Raw genomic sequence first — 14,403 nt, 5'->3', positions numbered from 1 at the left:
GGATAAGATCTCGCCATAACGGATAAAAAAAAAAAAAAAAAAGTTTAACCGGGACCAGAAAAAAAAATATATGCCCTCAGGTGGGGGGGGGGGGGGGGGGGTGGGGGGGGGGGGGGGGGGGGGGGGGGGGGGGTTTTTTATCTAAGTTATCTATTATGCCAATCAGATGAGGTGGGCATGATCTCTCTGGTTGGTATGCGTGGGTGTTGAAGGAGTCAAGGATTTCGTATTGTAGACTCTCTCTCTCTCTCTCTCTCTCTCTCTCTCTCTCTCTCTCTCTCTCTCTCTCAGTGTGGAAGAGTTCAAAAGAAAGCTAGACAAAATCATTAGGATACAGTGAATGAACATTAAAACCTGCTCCTAGAGATAAGTGAGCACATGATTTCTCCTCGGATGGAATAAAAAGTCTTTGAGACATCCTAATCCTTGTAACTCTCTCTCTCTCTCTCTCTCTCTCTGTATATAATATATATATAATATATATATATATATATATATATATATGCATACATACACACAGGGATATATATATATCATTATATATATATATATATATATATATATATTATATATATAATATAATATATCTATATATATATATATATATATTATATATATACCACACACAGAGACTCTACGATACCATTCTTTCTACAAATAAATACATAAACACATATATACAGCTCTGTAATTCCCTTGTATGAATGCATAGACCGAACCACGAAAAACAAAATAAAAAAAAATCAACCAGGGATTCCCTAAATAAGTAAATAAAAAAAAATAATAAACTCCCTTGTGTCGAGAGGATTCCCCACCACGAAAACTCAACCACTAGGAAAAGTCGGCTGAACTCGTGTACAACGTGACGTCATCATGACGTCATTGCCATGGCGAAAGATACGTACATATATAACGACGGCTTAGGCAGTTTTGCAACGGTTGGCTCTATTCTTCCTTGCTGCCTTATGAGAAGGGTGGGAGCGGGGGGAAGGGGGGGAGACACACCTGCTCATTAAATCTGCAACAGGTGGAGGATATTTAAAAAATGCATGTGATGCACATGCCACAATAATGACCTGAACATATGAAAGTGGATGATTTCCGAAAGGATGCGTACGTGGTTATGCTATGCATGTGTATGCATAGCATAACCATGTATGTGTGTGTACTATGTTGTGTATATAATATATATATATCTATATATATATATATATAATTATTGTTCAATACCCCCTGGGCGACAGCCATTCCGGAAGTATACATAAAATAATATATATAATATTCCACGAACCCCACCCCACTCCCCGCGCAACAGAAGAGCCCCAAACCACACGAATAAGCCGCAAAATAACGAATGCAAAATGGTCTCGAAATAATGGCTCCGTTCTCAGTGTTCACTTCAAATATCTTTTCAAATAACCACCGCCATTTCCGTTTGGCCCGGAGGCACTACGTAACATTCGAATACTACACATTACCACGGTCTAGGAATATACCTAGACCGTGCCCATAAACATACACACATATATATATCACAGGAAAACAGCAGTCGTTCGAGATATATTCTCAAGGAAGTAAGGGAGACGTCTTCTGGTAATTTAAAAAGGCTTTATTGGTCCAGCCCCATCATCACGGCTGTAAAAAGATTTAATATACATAAATATAATAAAAAGACTCATCCTAATAACTAACATACATTTAAAATTCATAGAAAACCTACTACAATGCTCAGAAAATTACCATCTCAAGTGAAAGAAAGAAGACGAGTGACCAGAAGAAGAAGGAAAGGTTCCAAGTAAACAGTTATGCCAGGTAAAGAGGGGTAGCGGTAGTTTGATTTTTTTAATTTTGGAACTATTGTTTTTATGGAAAGCGATTCGAAGACAGCAAGCTCTTGAGGAGAAGAAGCCCGTGTAATGATTTTAAAGTGTTTGTATTCTATAGTGAATTTGCATTTTTTTAATGTTCTCGAATGTTCGAGAATTCTGTTGAAGGCAACCGGATACCTGTTCTATAACTCACCCCCTGTGGCTGGACCCTGAAACGTTGCTTAATAAAGCCTTTTTAAATTACCAGAAGACGTCTCCCTTGCTTCCTTGATGATATATATATATATATATATATATATATATATATATATATATATATATATATACATTTTACATTTTCTAGGACTAACAGTCCTCATTGTCAATGAGGACTGTTAGTCCTGGTAAGCTTGTAACTTTTCCTGAATAAATATCTCCGCTATGACAACCAGTAATGAGGTCTTTGATGAGGTCTTGTAAAGAGTCTTGTTAATGAGAGAGAGAGAGAGAGAGAGAGAGAGAGAGAGAGAGAGAGAGAGAGAGAGAGAGAGAGAGAGGAGAGAGAGAGAGAGACTGGCTGACTGATTTCCAACCACATATTCAATGGCAAAGTCAAACTGGACACTTGCCAAACCTTGAAAGAAAAAACTGCATCCGGGAAACACAGATTACAATATAAACGAAAATCATTTTTCACGGAAACATCAGCAATATGAGGTCTTCAACGTGTTATTAAGTTTCTCCTCACAAAGCTAATTATACCTCCAAGCCCTAATGACTCTGCTGTTATGGCTGCAGAGAATGCTGCTGCATTCTCAAGTCAATCTGAACACTGTTTTCTAATACTATGAACTGCGGTGTATGTGTGCAATGTATATATATATATATATATATATATATATTATATATATATATATATATATATATTATATTATATAAAAGATAAAGAAAGATATGTAATTATCTAATTAATATATATATATACTATATATATATAAATAATATATATATAATATTATAGTATATTATTATATATATATAATATATATAATATATATATATAATAAATATATATAATATGAATATATAAATATAAATATATATATAGTATATATATATATATAATATATATATATATAATATAAATATATAATAAAAATAAATATATATATAATATATATATATATATTATTATATAATTAAAATATAATAGAAATACATATATATATTATATATATATAATATATATATATCTATATAGTATATATATATATATAAGTTATATATCATATAAAATTATATAATATATATTATATAATTATTTAATATATATATAATAATAAAAAAATTTTATATATTAATAGGAAATAAATTATATAATTATTTATTATATATATATATATATATATATATTTATATATATAAATATATATACTATGAATATATAAATATAAATATATATATATTTATATATATATATATATATATATGATATATAATATATATATATATATATATATATATATATATATATATATATAATAGAAATATATATATATACATATATATATATATATATCATATATATATATATATATATATATATATATATTATAGTATATATAATATATATATATAATATATATATATATATTGTATATTGTATATTATATATTATATATATATATATATATATATATATATATATATATTATATATTTAGATATATATATATATATATATATATATACATATTTTCATAACTTCCATGCTGGTGGTAACTCGAGAAGGTCCTACCTTTTTGGGTTTTCAGTAAGTATTTTAGGATGAAGTTGTTAGCCCTATGACCTTTTAGACTGTGGCTACAGCCAGCCATACCCTATTAATGCCCAAATACAAAACAGTGCTTATGTTCACGTGGGCCCAACAGAGTTTAACATGTCAATCTCAAAAGCCACCAACTCACCAGATTATTGAACCCTGGCAATGCAAGTCACATGACATGGTGCCCATGAAATCTGCGAGACGATAAAACTGATCATTTTGCAGCCTTGAAAGAAGGCAATGGGAACACACAAGAGCCTGAGTCCTTTCTTAGACTTTAAGTCTCCATTTCAGGCAGACTATCTACAAGACGTTGTTCAGTGCAGTCTTTTCATCCATATGGATTGATACAATTAGATCAAATATATAACAACAAAGGCATTTCAAATGGCAGCTCTGGGATATCCTAAGCTCACTTCGACACTACAGCAATGCTTAGGGTTACTTGCTTATGCCAACAAGATGGCTATCCTTTGCACACTGTAACATTTATTACTTATGTTTAACTATTGCCTGTTGGATTACTGTTTATTCAAAAATAGTTTTATACTAAATTTAATATAACTACATTCAATCAATTTTGACCAGTCTGCCATGAAAAGGATTTTGCACATAAATAAAATGCTTATCCTTTTCTCATCAATATTTTGGAAATGCAGTGCCTATGTTGAATGCAAGAGAAAGAAAAAAAAAGATGGAAGCTCCTGGGATGCAGTAATTCCACAATTCAGTATACAGCATATAAAGAGTAAGGTTAGAATGGGTGAGAAATGTAGAAAGAAAAAGTGGTCAAAACTCTAATATAGGTACAAGTAAGACAATGAGTCAGCGGGCATTGAAGTGGTCTGCGAATGAGGATGAAACGGAGAAGGATAACTGGTTGGTGATAAAACATCTGGTTTCATATTAATTGTAATGATGAGGATATGTAGATGAAGGTGACAAGTTCTCTACACCAATGCCGGAAACTACATTCTATGATCAGTCAGCAAAATACTGTACTAAACTATAGAAGTACAAGGCTAATCTGACATGTCATCACTATAATAAACTACCTCCATTTATTAGCTTTGGAGAAAAAGATTGCTAACTCCCTGATTTCTATGTTCAGCATTAGGTTGAACATTAGTGGTAATTCTGAGATTAAATCTAGTTTTTATGAATAGAACTTACCTGGCAGTTATATATATATAGCTTAAAATATATATATAACTGCCAGGTAAGTTCTATTCATAAAAAATTCAATTAACGCACTTAGCATCACACAGAAACGTTATTTTCAGTTAATTAATCCATGCAATATTCATATAATGCACAATATGCAACAATGGAGAAAGTATCAAATACAGCACAAAACTGTCAAGACCAAAACATAAGTACTCATCCATTTCTAAATGAGAGAGACTGAAGAGTTTTTGAAATGTATCAGCTGAGGATGTCTGACCAACCTGTACCTTAGCACTAAGCTCATAATAAAAACTACCGTACAGTACAGTCCATTGTTTTTAACAGGATATATATAATGGCATTAACAAAACTTCGAAGGCTTATTTCCTATACACAATACAGAAAAATGATGTTATTATGATATAACAAAGTTTCATGTATACTTACCTGGCAGGTATATATAGCTATATTCTCTGTTCGCACTGGCAGAATTTCAAAACTCGCGGCAACCGCTAGATCACTGGTAGTTCAGGTGATCGCCACCCCGCTCCCGTGGCGCTGGTGCTCGGAATCATTCCCATTTTCGTCAGATTTTTCTCTCTGAACCCTGTCTCCTGAGGGGAGGTGGGTGGGAATTTAATTATATATACCTGCCAGGTAAGTATACATGAAACTTTGTTATATCATAATAACATCATTTCATGTATGACACTTACCTGGCAGGTAATATATAGCTGATTGACACATTTGGAGGTGGGTCAAAGACAGCAACATTGTAAGAGTTTTTAAAAATTTAAAAATTTAAAATACTCTTAGATTCCTTACCTCCTGCTAAGGTAGCTGACTTCAGCATTCCTGCCTCTTAGCCTGCTAAGCCTTAGTAGCTTCCAACTAGGACGTGACCTATTAGTTGGTGAAGCTAAATACAAGGGTCTGACAACTGGAACGGGACCAATTTGTTGACAGGAAACCCTAGCCCTCTCTTACCACGGGCATTCATGCTAGGATAAGTTAGACCACCTGAACCACACACAACACTAACCTAACACACTACACTTCACAGACTGAAGAGGAAATCACCCTCTCAGACAACCGTAAAAACAACACCACTTCATTAAAATACCTAGCATGTTAGTAAGTTATGGGGTGGAAACTCCTTTGCCCAATACTGCTCCTGAGGATACATATGGACCCAACGTTTGACAATTGTCAAACGTGTTTTGACGTTTCTAAGGTAATGACTTGCAACACTGAATTAGTCCTCCAAAACGTCGTTTCAATTAAATCTTTGAGGGCCATATTCTTTTTAAAAGCCAACGAAGTAGCTACTGCTCTCACTTCGTGTGCCTTAACCCTTAAGGATGCCGAAATTTTCTTCTTGGCATAACATATGAGACTCTTTAATTAGTCCCTAAGGAAAAAGGCAATAGCATTTTGGTCATTGCTCTGCTAGGGTCCTTCACAGAGCACCACAGTGATTCTGAAGTTCCTCTAATCTTACTGGTTTTATCCAAAAAATAATAGCGCAATGCCCTTACTGGACAAAGAAACTATCTCTTGTTCCTGTCCTACTAGATCTGAAAGACCCATAATTTCAAACGACCTTGGCCATGGATGAGCTGGATTCTCGTTCTTGGCCAAGAAAACCCCTCCTGAAAAGAGCAAACCGCTTGTCATGTTTCCAACCAATATGTTTGCTAATTGCTTGTAGCTCACTCACCCTTTTAGCGGTGGGAACAATGCACCAAAAAGATGGTCTTTTTTGTGATATCTCTCAACGAACCTTGATCCATCGGTTCAAACTTACTAGTTCCTAAAAATTTCAGGACCACATCGAGATTCCAGGACGGAGCTCTGTATTGGGGTCCTTCCTTGTTGCAAAGGACCTTATGAGGTCTCTCAGATCTAGATTATTTGTAATGATCTAGACCTCTATGTCTAAATACAGAAGCCAACATACTCGATACCCTTTAATCGTCTGAGTTGACAATTTTATTTCCTTCTTTAAGTATAAAAGGAAGTCGGCAATTTGGGTCACAGAGGTACTGGATGAAGAAATCTTCCGACTCTTGCACCACTTGCGAAAGATTCCCCACTTCGCCTGGTACAACTTAATAGTAGAGGCTCTTCTAGCTCCGGCCACCGCTCTGGCCGCCTCTACTAGAAAAACCCCCACGCTCTGACAAGTCTTTCGATAGTCTGAACGCAGTCAGACCCAGAGCGAGGGTGTTCTTGTGGTACCTGTTGAAGTGAGGCTGTTTGAGTAGATCTACTCTGCTGGAAGTGTCCTTGGTACATCTATCGTCCATTCCAGTACCTCTGTGAACCAATCTCGGGCCGGCCAAATATGGAGCTATGAGAGTCATTCTTGTCCCTTGACTCTCCCTGAACTTCTTCAAAACCTTCCCTAATATCTTGAACGGGGGAAAGGCGTAGACGTCTAGCCCCGTCCAATCTAGAAGAAAGGCGTCTACTGCGACTGCTTGACGGTCTGGGGACTGGAGAGCAATACGTCGTCAATCTCTTCGTCATTGCTGTCGCAAACAAGTCTACCACTGGTCGACCCCATAATTTCCACAGACTCTGGCATACTTCTCAAATGAAGTGTCCATTCTGTTGATAGAAGTTGACCTTCCCTGCTCAACAGGTACGCTCTCACATTCTTCTCCCCTTGAATGAATCTGGTGAGAAGGGTTACGTTTTCCTTCTCTGCCCAAAGAAGGATCTCCTCCGCCAACTTGCAAAGAGAGATTGAATGTGTCCCTCCTTGTTTGCGGATGTACGCCAGAGCTGTGGTGTTGTCCGCGTTGACTTGTACCACCTTGTGCGAATCACGCGCCTTGAACTCCTTCAAGGCCAAGAAAATCGCCATCAGTTCCTTCCTGTTTATATGCCAAGCCGTTTCCTCCTTGCTCCAACGACCTGAAACTTTTTGAAGTCCGAGAGTCGCTCCCCAGCCTGCGTCCGATGCGTCTGAGAACATACATGGTCTGGGTTCTTTTGCTGGAGAGACGCTCCCTTTGCTAAACTTCCCGGAGTTAGCCACCACTTTAACTCCTCTTTGATCTTGCGAGGAATTCGAAACAGGAAGGAATCTGGTTTGCGATTTTCTTGGCCAGACTTGGTTCAAAAATATTTGTAGGGTCTCATGTGGAAGTCTTCCTAGAGAAACGAACCGTTCCAGGGACGAGAGTTGTCCCCAGTAAAGCTCATCCACTCTCGTGCTGAACATTGTTCTGTTCTCTAGAAAGGCTGCACTTTCCGGATGCACAGATCTTGTCTGTTGGGAGACGGAAAAGCCCGAAAAGTCACTGAGGAGATCAGAATCCCCAAATAAACTAGCTCCTGACTGGGGTGCATATTCGACTTTTCTAAGTTCACCATCAACCCTAACTCTTTCGTAATGTTAAACGTCATTTCTAAGTCCTCCAGACATTGCTTCTTGATTGGGCTCTTATGAGCCAATCGTCCAGGTATAGAGACACTCTTATTCCTAGAATGTGTAGCCACTTCGCCACGCTCGCCATCACTCTTGTAAAGACTTTGTGGGGCTGTGCACAGTCCAAAACAGAGGGCTTGAACTGAAAAAACCCTGTTCTGGATCACAAATCTCAGGTACTTCCTGGATCTTGCATGAATTGGGATATAAAAATATGCGTCTTGAAGGTCCAGGGTGACCATCCAGTCCCCTGGACGTACCGCTGCCAGTACTGAATCGGTCGTCTCCATCGTAAATTTTGTTTTCTCCACAAATAAATTGAGTTGACTTACGTCCAGTACTGGTCTCCATCCCCCCGAGGATTTTGACTACTAAAAACAGCCGGTTGTAAAATCCCGGAGATAAGTGATCCAGAACAGGTTCTATTGCTCCTTTCTTGAGCATAGAAAGAACTTGTTCAATGTAGTGCTTCTTGTTTCACTGGGTCGCTGTAGTGAGCTCCCCAGCTCTCTTGGCGATGTCGTAAGAGGTGGTCTCTTTAGAAAAGGGATCTTGTAACCTTCTTTTGCCACCTTGACTACCCAAGGCTCTGCTCCCTTTTCTTGCCAAATCTCCCAAAACTTCTGGAGTCTGGCACCTACTGATGTCTGAAGGACTTGCTGTTCATTGTTTAGTACTGGGTTTCGAACCCCTCTTGGACGGAGCTCTTCTTGCTCTGAATGCCGGACGAGAAAAGGACTTGCCTCGAAAGGGCTGACTAGCTTGCCTTGATTCCTTAGGGTTCTTCTTACTACCTTGTTGGGTAAAAATTTCCTTACCGAGGAAGTTAACAGATCCTGCGTCGCCTTCTGAGTTAGGGAAAGCGAAATATCCTTAATAATATCGCAGGAAACAAATTGCTCAGAAAGTGGGGAAAAAAGCAATTCGGATTTCTGGGCGTTAGAAACGCCCTTAGCAGCAAAAGAGCATAGGAGTGACCTTTTCTTAACACTCCTGCGGTGAAAAGAGATGCTAATTCATCGCTCCATCCCTTAAGGCTTTGTCCATGCAGGACATAATACTGCTTGGAGGGAGTTGAGAAGCCGTTGCTTCATTATCTTCCACTGTTCGTCCCAGAGCTCCCAAGGACCAATCCAAAAAATTAAAAACCTCGAAGGTCCGGAAAATCCCTTTCAAGAGATGATCTAATTCTGATGGAGACCACCACACTTTGGCCGAATTCAAGGCATGTCTGCGGGAACTGTCAACAATGTTGGAAAAATCCCCCTGGGAGGAGGCAGGCACTCCCAGGCCGAGATTTTCCCCTGTCGCATACCAAATCCGGACTTCGATGCCAATTTGGCAGGAGGGAAAGAGAACACAGTCTTGCCCGCTTCCCTCTTTTCCTTCAACCACGTATCAATTCTTTGAAGCGCCTTCTTAGCCGTAATCGAAAATTTCATCTTCAAAAACGAGGACTTCTTCGGAGTTTTATTCTTGGAGAATTGAGAAAGGGGAGATGTTGGAGCTGCAGGTTGAAAATCCCCTCCAAAAAGTGAAAGAAGGCAATTCGTCAATTTCTTATAATCTGAAGAAGGTGCTTCACCTTCTATTCCTTCCTCAGATTCTAAGTCTTCTATTTCCTCTTCTGCCGAAGACACATCTTGTAAACCCAGGTCTTGCTGCAGAAAATCTTTTCCAACCTCGCGGGAAGAAAACGGCTCCTGCCGCCTGCGTCCTGCGTCCTGCGTCCTTCTGAGCTCCGAGGTTGCGTCCTGCGTCCTGTTTTCCGGAAGATTGCGTCCTGCGTCCTGCTCCGGAAACTTGCGTCCTGCTTCCTGTTCTCGTAACTTGCGTCCTGCGTCCTGCTTGCGTCCTACCCGAGACTCCGAAGCCTGACGAGAAGTAGGCCAACCATCATGCGTCCTCTTAGACGACTTGACTGGGAGAGATGCGTCCTTACGCCTCGTAGGAGGAAGTTCCGATGTTCCCCACGATTTAACCAAATCAGCCAACCTTCCTTGCATCTCTTCAAGGAAGTTTCTAGTCTCTGCTTCCTGGCGGGAAGTCTGAGCAAGCGGAGAACGACGACGAGACGTATCATCAACACGAGAAACTCGATCTTGAGTCCTACGATAAGGAGAAGATATCGGAGAGACTGCTCCGTCTTCAGAAGGAGAGCTCCTATCCCGAGAACCGTCGTACTCATGAGGTCTTGCGTCTTGTCTTGACTTAACGGATCTCCTCCTTTTAATCGGAACCACCTCTTCCTCATCACTAGAAGAGAAAATCTCGGGACTACTCCACCGTTCTTGCGGGTAACGCTCATCTTGAGAAGACGTAGGTCTATGCGTCCTCTTCAGAGGACGCGAAGCTTCCGCATAACGTCCAAACCTGCCTGACGCAGCACTATCTGTCGAGGAAAAACACTTCCCAGTGTCGCCTTTTCTATGGCGCACTGCTGCAGCCTGGGACGCCAACAGACTGCCTGAAAGGGGACGACTGATCGTAAGGGAACCCCTCTCGCCTCCCGTCGACTGTCGACATGCCTTCTCCCTTGGGTCTGGGAGCTTGGCAGAGGCCTAGGTCTAGGAGCACGAGTGAGACGATCAGCCGCCCCCTCCACTACACTGACACTTTCAAACGTACCCACTTTGTCTGTAAGACGCTGAATCTGATCACCCATGGACGCAAGGGCGGCGAACACTTTCACAATATTAGTATCCTCAGAAACAGCAGCGGGCGCAGGAGATACCTGGAGGAGAAGGATTAACAACTTCTACTTGGGAAGAAGGGGGGGGTAAATAACAGAAGTATTCAAGGCCTTACTAGAGAACCTGACCTCTCACTCCGAGACACGATCTTCTTACTCTATCCTTTTCAAGTCTCTCAACATATTTGGTGAAAGTCTTCCATTCTTTCTCATTTAAACTTTCACATCATTTACATCTATTATCCCAAGTACACAAAACCTCTCTACACTTCTTACATACTGTGTGAGGGTCTACCGAAGCTTTCGGCAGTCTCACCTTACACCCTTCTTTCATACACACTCGAAATACTATACCAGAATCAGACATTATAATAACTTCCAATTGCGATGCCAATCCAACTTTCCAATACGATACCCAATAAATCATCCAAGTACAGCGAAAGTCAGCTAACGAGTTTCGAATTCTAGCGGGAACCAACAACGATGTTGCCGGTTCAGTGGCAGAAAAAAAATCTGACGAAAATGGGAATGATTCCGAGCACCAGCGCCACGGGAGCGGGGTGGCGATCACCTGAACTACCAGTGATCTAGCGGTTGCCGCGAGTTTTGAAAATTCTGCCAGTGCGAACAGAGAATATAGCTATATATATACCTGCCAGGTAAGTGTCATACATGAAACAACAGATTTCTCATTTTACCTACCATATTGTTTTAATTCAAGAACATCAGTAATATCAGAACACTTGTACACATAAAATAAGGGCAGGTAATCCCTCAACCTAACAAATTCTGTTAATAACACAGAAATTGAACAATTACAGCCTAATGATTACAAAGAACAAAGTCATATGTCTGCCCAAACATTTTACTGACTGAAAACAGGATACTGTACAATTAAACCTGACACCAGCTGACTACTAAGAGACATGTGACAACCATATAATGCAGAATGCATCATGCATTCCTACACATAATGTAAATATGAGCAAAAAAAAATTAAAATCAACTTACAATAGCAAAAGGGAACAAAATTTTGCTTCACAAGGAATGCCTACATGCTAACAACATTACCAGCAACCTTGTAACCACAACCTATAAAAGTGCAGTGTAAAACAGTTACATTAAAAAGAAAATCTTGAATTAGTGTACTACTATCTAAGATGTATTCAAGCTTGCATATGAAGACATCCTTTGTTTAAATATCAAATGATATCTTACACTGGACTGAATTTTATGAGCTATCAATTAAAACTCCAATCAAAAATGTTTAAAAATATGTCACCAAAGTGTAACTATTGTGCCTGTTGAAAATTCCAACTCTTTCTGTTTGTAGGGCACTGTATTTTATTTCATGACATATACTTACTTCCTTATGATCTTAATAGAATTCTCGTGCACCATAGCCAACACTACACTTCCAAATAAGGCTCCACATTAATAAAAGTGGTTCTACTAGGTCAAAAAGGCTACTAAGTTGATCTAAATTCACTTATTTCCTAGTGGAAGTCTTATCCCAAGTTTGGAGGGTAAACACATACCAACTGGCAACAGTGAAAATGTGAAATAAAATGCATTTATGAAAGATCATACTATTATCGGAATAAGATATCACTAGCATTGGAAAATCAAAAATTCTCATTCTAAGTATTCAAAATCTTCACTTTTAATTATACAAAAATATAACCTTGGTCTTCACTTGAGCTAGGTACTAGGTATCTAGCACACTGGGATCCCCAAAACTTCGCTAGGTTTACACCTGGCTCATCTCAAAGAACGTCATCATTCACTACTGTTGTAAGGAAAGTGTACCAGTATCTGTGGGTACATATATTTTGCGTATTTTTCAAAGGAAATGGGCAGTTAGTTTTACACAAGTGGCTCATCAAGATGGCATTAATCGTCTACATTTAAGATGTGTTAAGTAAAAATTTTGAGTGTCATGGAGGTAAGTTAGCACTGCTCATGGCTAGACCCTCATTAACCTCTGTTTAATCGGAAATTATGCCATCATTTTATAATTTAGGTGAAAACACTTACTTCAAGAGGAGAATAGAGGTCTCGGTGTGTTGCCTGGACGGCTGACAACTCTTGACAGATGCTCATAGGAGGTCATGGCAGTGGATTAAAGTACTTTTGTTGGGAAGTGGCTATGTTCCCGGAGAGGTGGCCATTATGTTGCGGCCTGGTCGTTTATCCTATCATTCACCCTAATAATTGATACATCTTTTCCTGGCTCTTCTGTGGAATTACTACTAAAAAGAGTACAGTAGCCTAACCTAAAAACTATATGCTAGCCTGCACTTGGCCCAGTTCCCATGACCGGATCGGGCTGGTTAGGCTTGGCCTTAAATGAATTAAGAATTGACTAACTAAACGGTTTACTCAGTTTTAACAGGCCTAACATAGCAACAAGGTTAGGTAGCCTAAATACCTAGCTACTACCTAGTTAGCTACTAGCCTATAATACCGGTGGCGCAAGCTATTTTAAATACGCAACAGCTACTTGCAATGTGCATTGTTTAGAGTAGAATAATGTCATATTTAACAGAATCACTATTATAAATAAAATTGTATGCGAAAACAGAACCAATTTGTTTATGTAAACAAATTACTAATAGGCTACATGACGATGAAGCCGGGATCGGGTTCGGCTGCCCGTATATAGTACCTACCTAGCTAGGTAGTAGCTACTATATACTATCTGTCTACCACCAAACATTTCCTTTTAAGAAAAAAAACTCCTTATTATACCTTCAACGAATAAAAATAATAGTCAAAATTGCACTCTAAGAGTAATTTTTCACCAACACTTACCATTTTTCAGACATTGTAAGAAGGCTGTGTAATGATAAGGCAGCTAGCCGCAGGAAGACTTTGACGTTAACACAACGAGATCTGGAAGCAGACTGACGATTAGGAAGAAGAAGAAATGTCAACAATCATACGTCGGCTCCATCTGCTAGATATTCTACTAAAAGTTCATAATATCCTTATTATTAACATTAATATTAACGCCTTTAACTTCATATAAGTAATAGAGTAATTCAATTTAATGAGATTTTTCAACAATTGGAAGGAAGAAGAAATGTTAGCAATCATAAATCTTTAACTGTGCTCCATTTGCTAAATATTCTATTAAAATTATATATCCACTAAAAGTATAATCTAAACCTTTAACATTTTATTAATTGTTAGATATAATGATCTACTATAATGCGAATTTTCATAACCTAATGATTTTATGCTCTATAAAGCACAAAAATGCAACAATAAATGAGTAAATTATGAATATAGGCATCTTGCTCATCTGATAAAGATGTATTAATTTCAGGTAGCTTCTTGGCAAGGTATTATGATGTATATACGGGTCTACCTCCGTCCTAATTATCGCCGCCCACCCCTCCTGCAACCCCCACAGGTAAATTTCAGGTTATCTAAACACTGTTTCCTAAAATAGTAATACTCATGACATA

The 14,403-nt window shown here is 38.6% G+C and overlaps 1 protein-coding gene across 2 annotated transcripts in view; it reads right to left on the bottom strand.

The window, feature by feature from the left end:
* Positions 1 to 13,898, bottom strand: part of LOC135214489 (6-phosphogluconate dehydrogenase, decarboxylating-like) — a 59,265-nt gene extending 45,367 nt beyond the window's left edge. Inside the window, exon 1 of one of the 2 annotated variants that reach the window (XM_064248856.1) lies at positions 13,745 to 13,898. In XM_064248856.1, coding sequence (XP_064104926.1) covers positions 13,745 to 13,758 — 14 coding nt within the window. In that variant the 5' untranslated portion in view covers positions 13,759 to 13,898. The remainder of the gene's footprint in view (positions 1 to 13,744) is intronic. The other variant, XM_064248853.1, reaches the window with a different exon arrangement.
* Between the last annotated feature and the right edge of the window lie 505 nt (positions 13,899 to 14,403).

This window comes from Macrobrachium nipponense, chromosome 45, assembly GCF_015104395.2.
Source record: "Macrobrachium nipponense isolate FS-2020 chromosome 45, ASM1510439v2, whole genome shotgun sequence".
NCBI classification, from domain to species: domain Eukaryota; kingdom Metazoa; phylum Arthropoda; class Malacostraca; order Decapoda; family Palaemonidae; genus Macrobrachium; species Macrobrachium nipponense.
The sequence above is the reverse complement of the archived record's forward strand: the minus strand, read 5'-3'. Positions and strand labels throughout refer to the sequence as shown.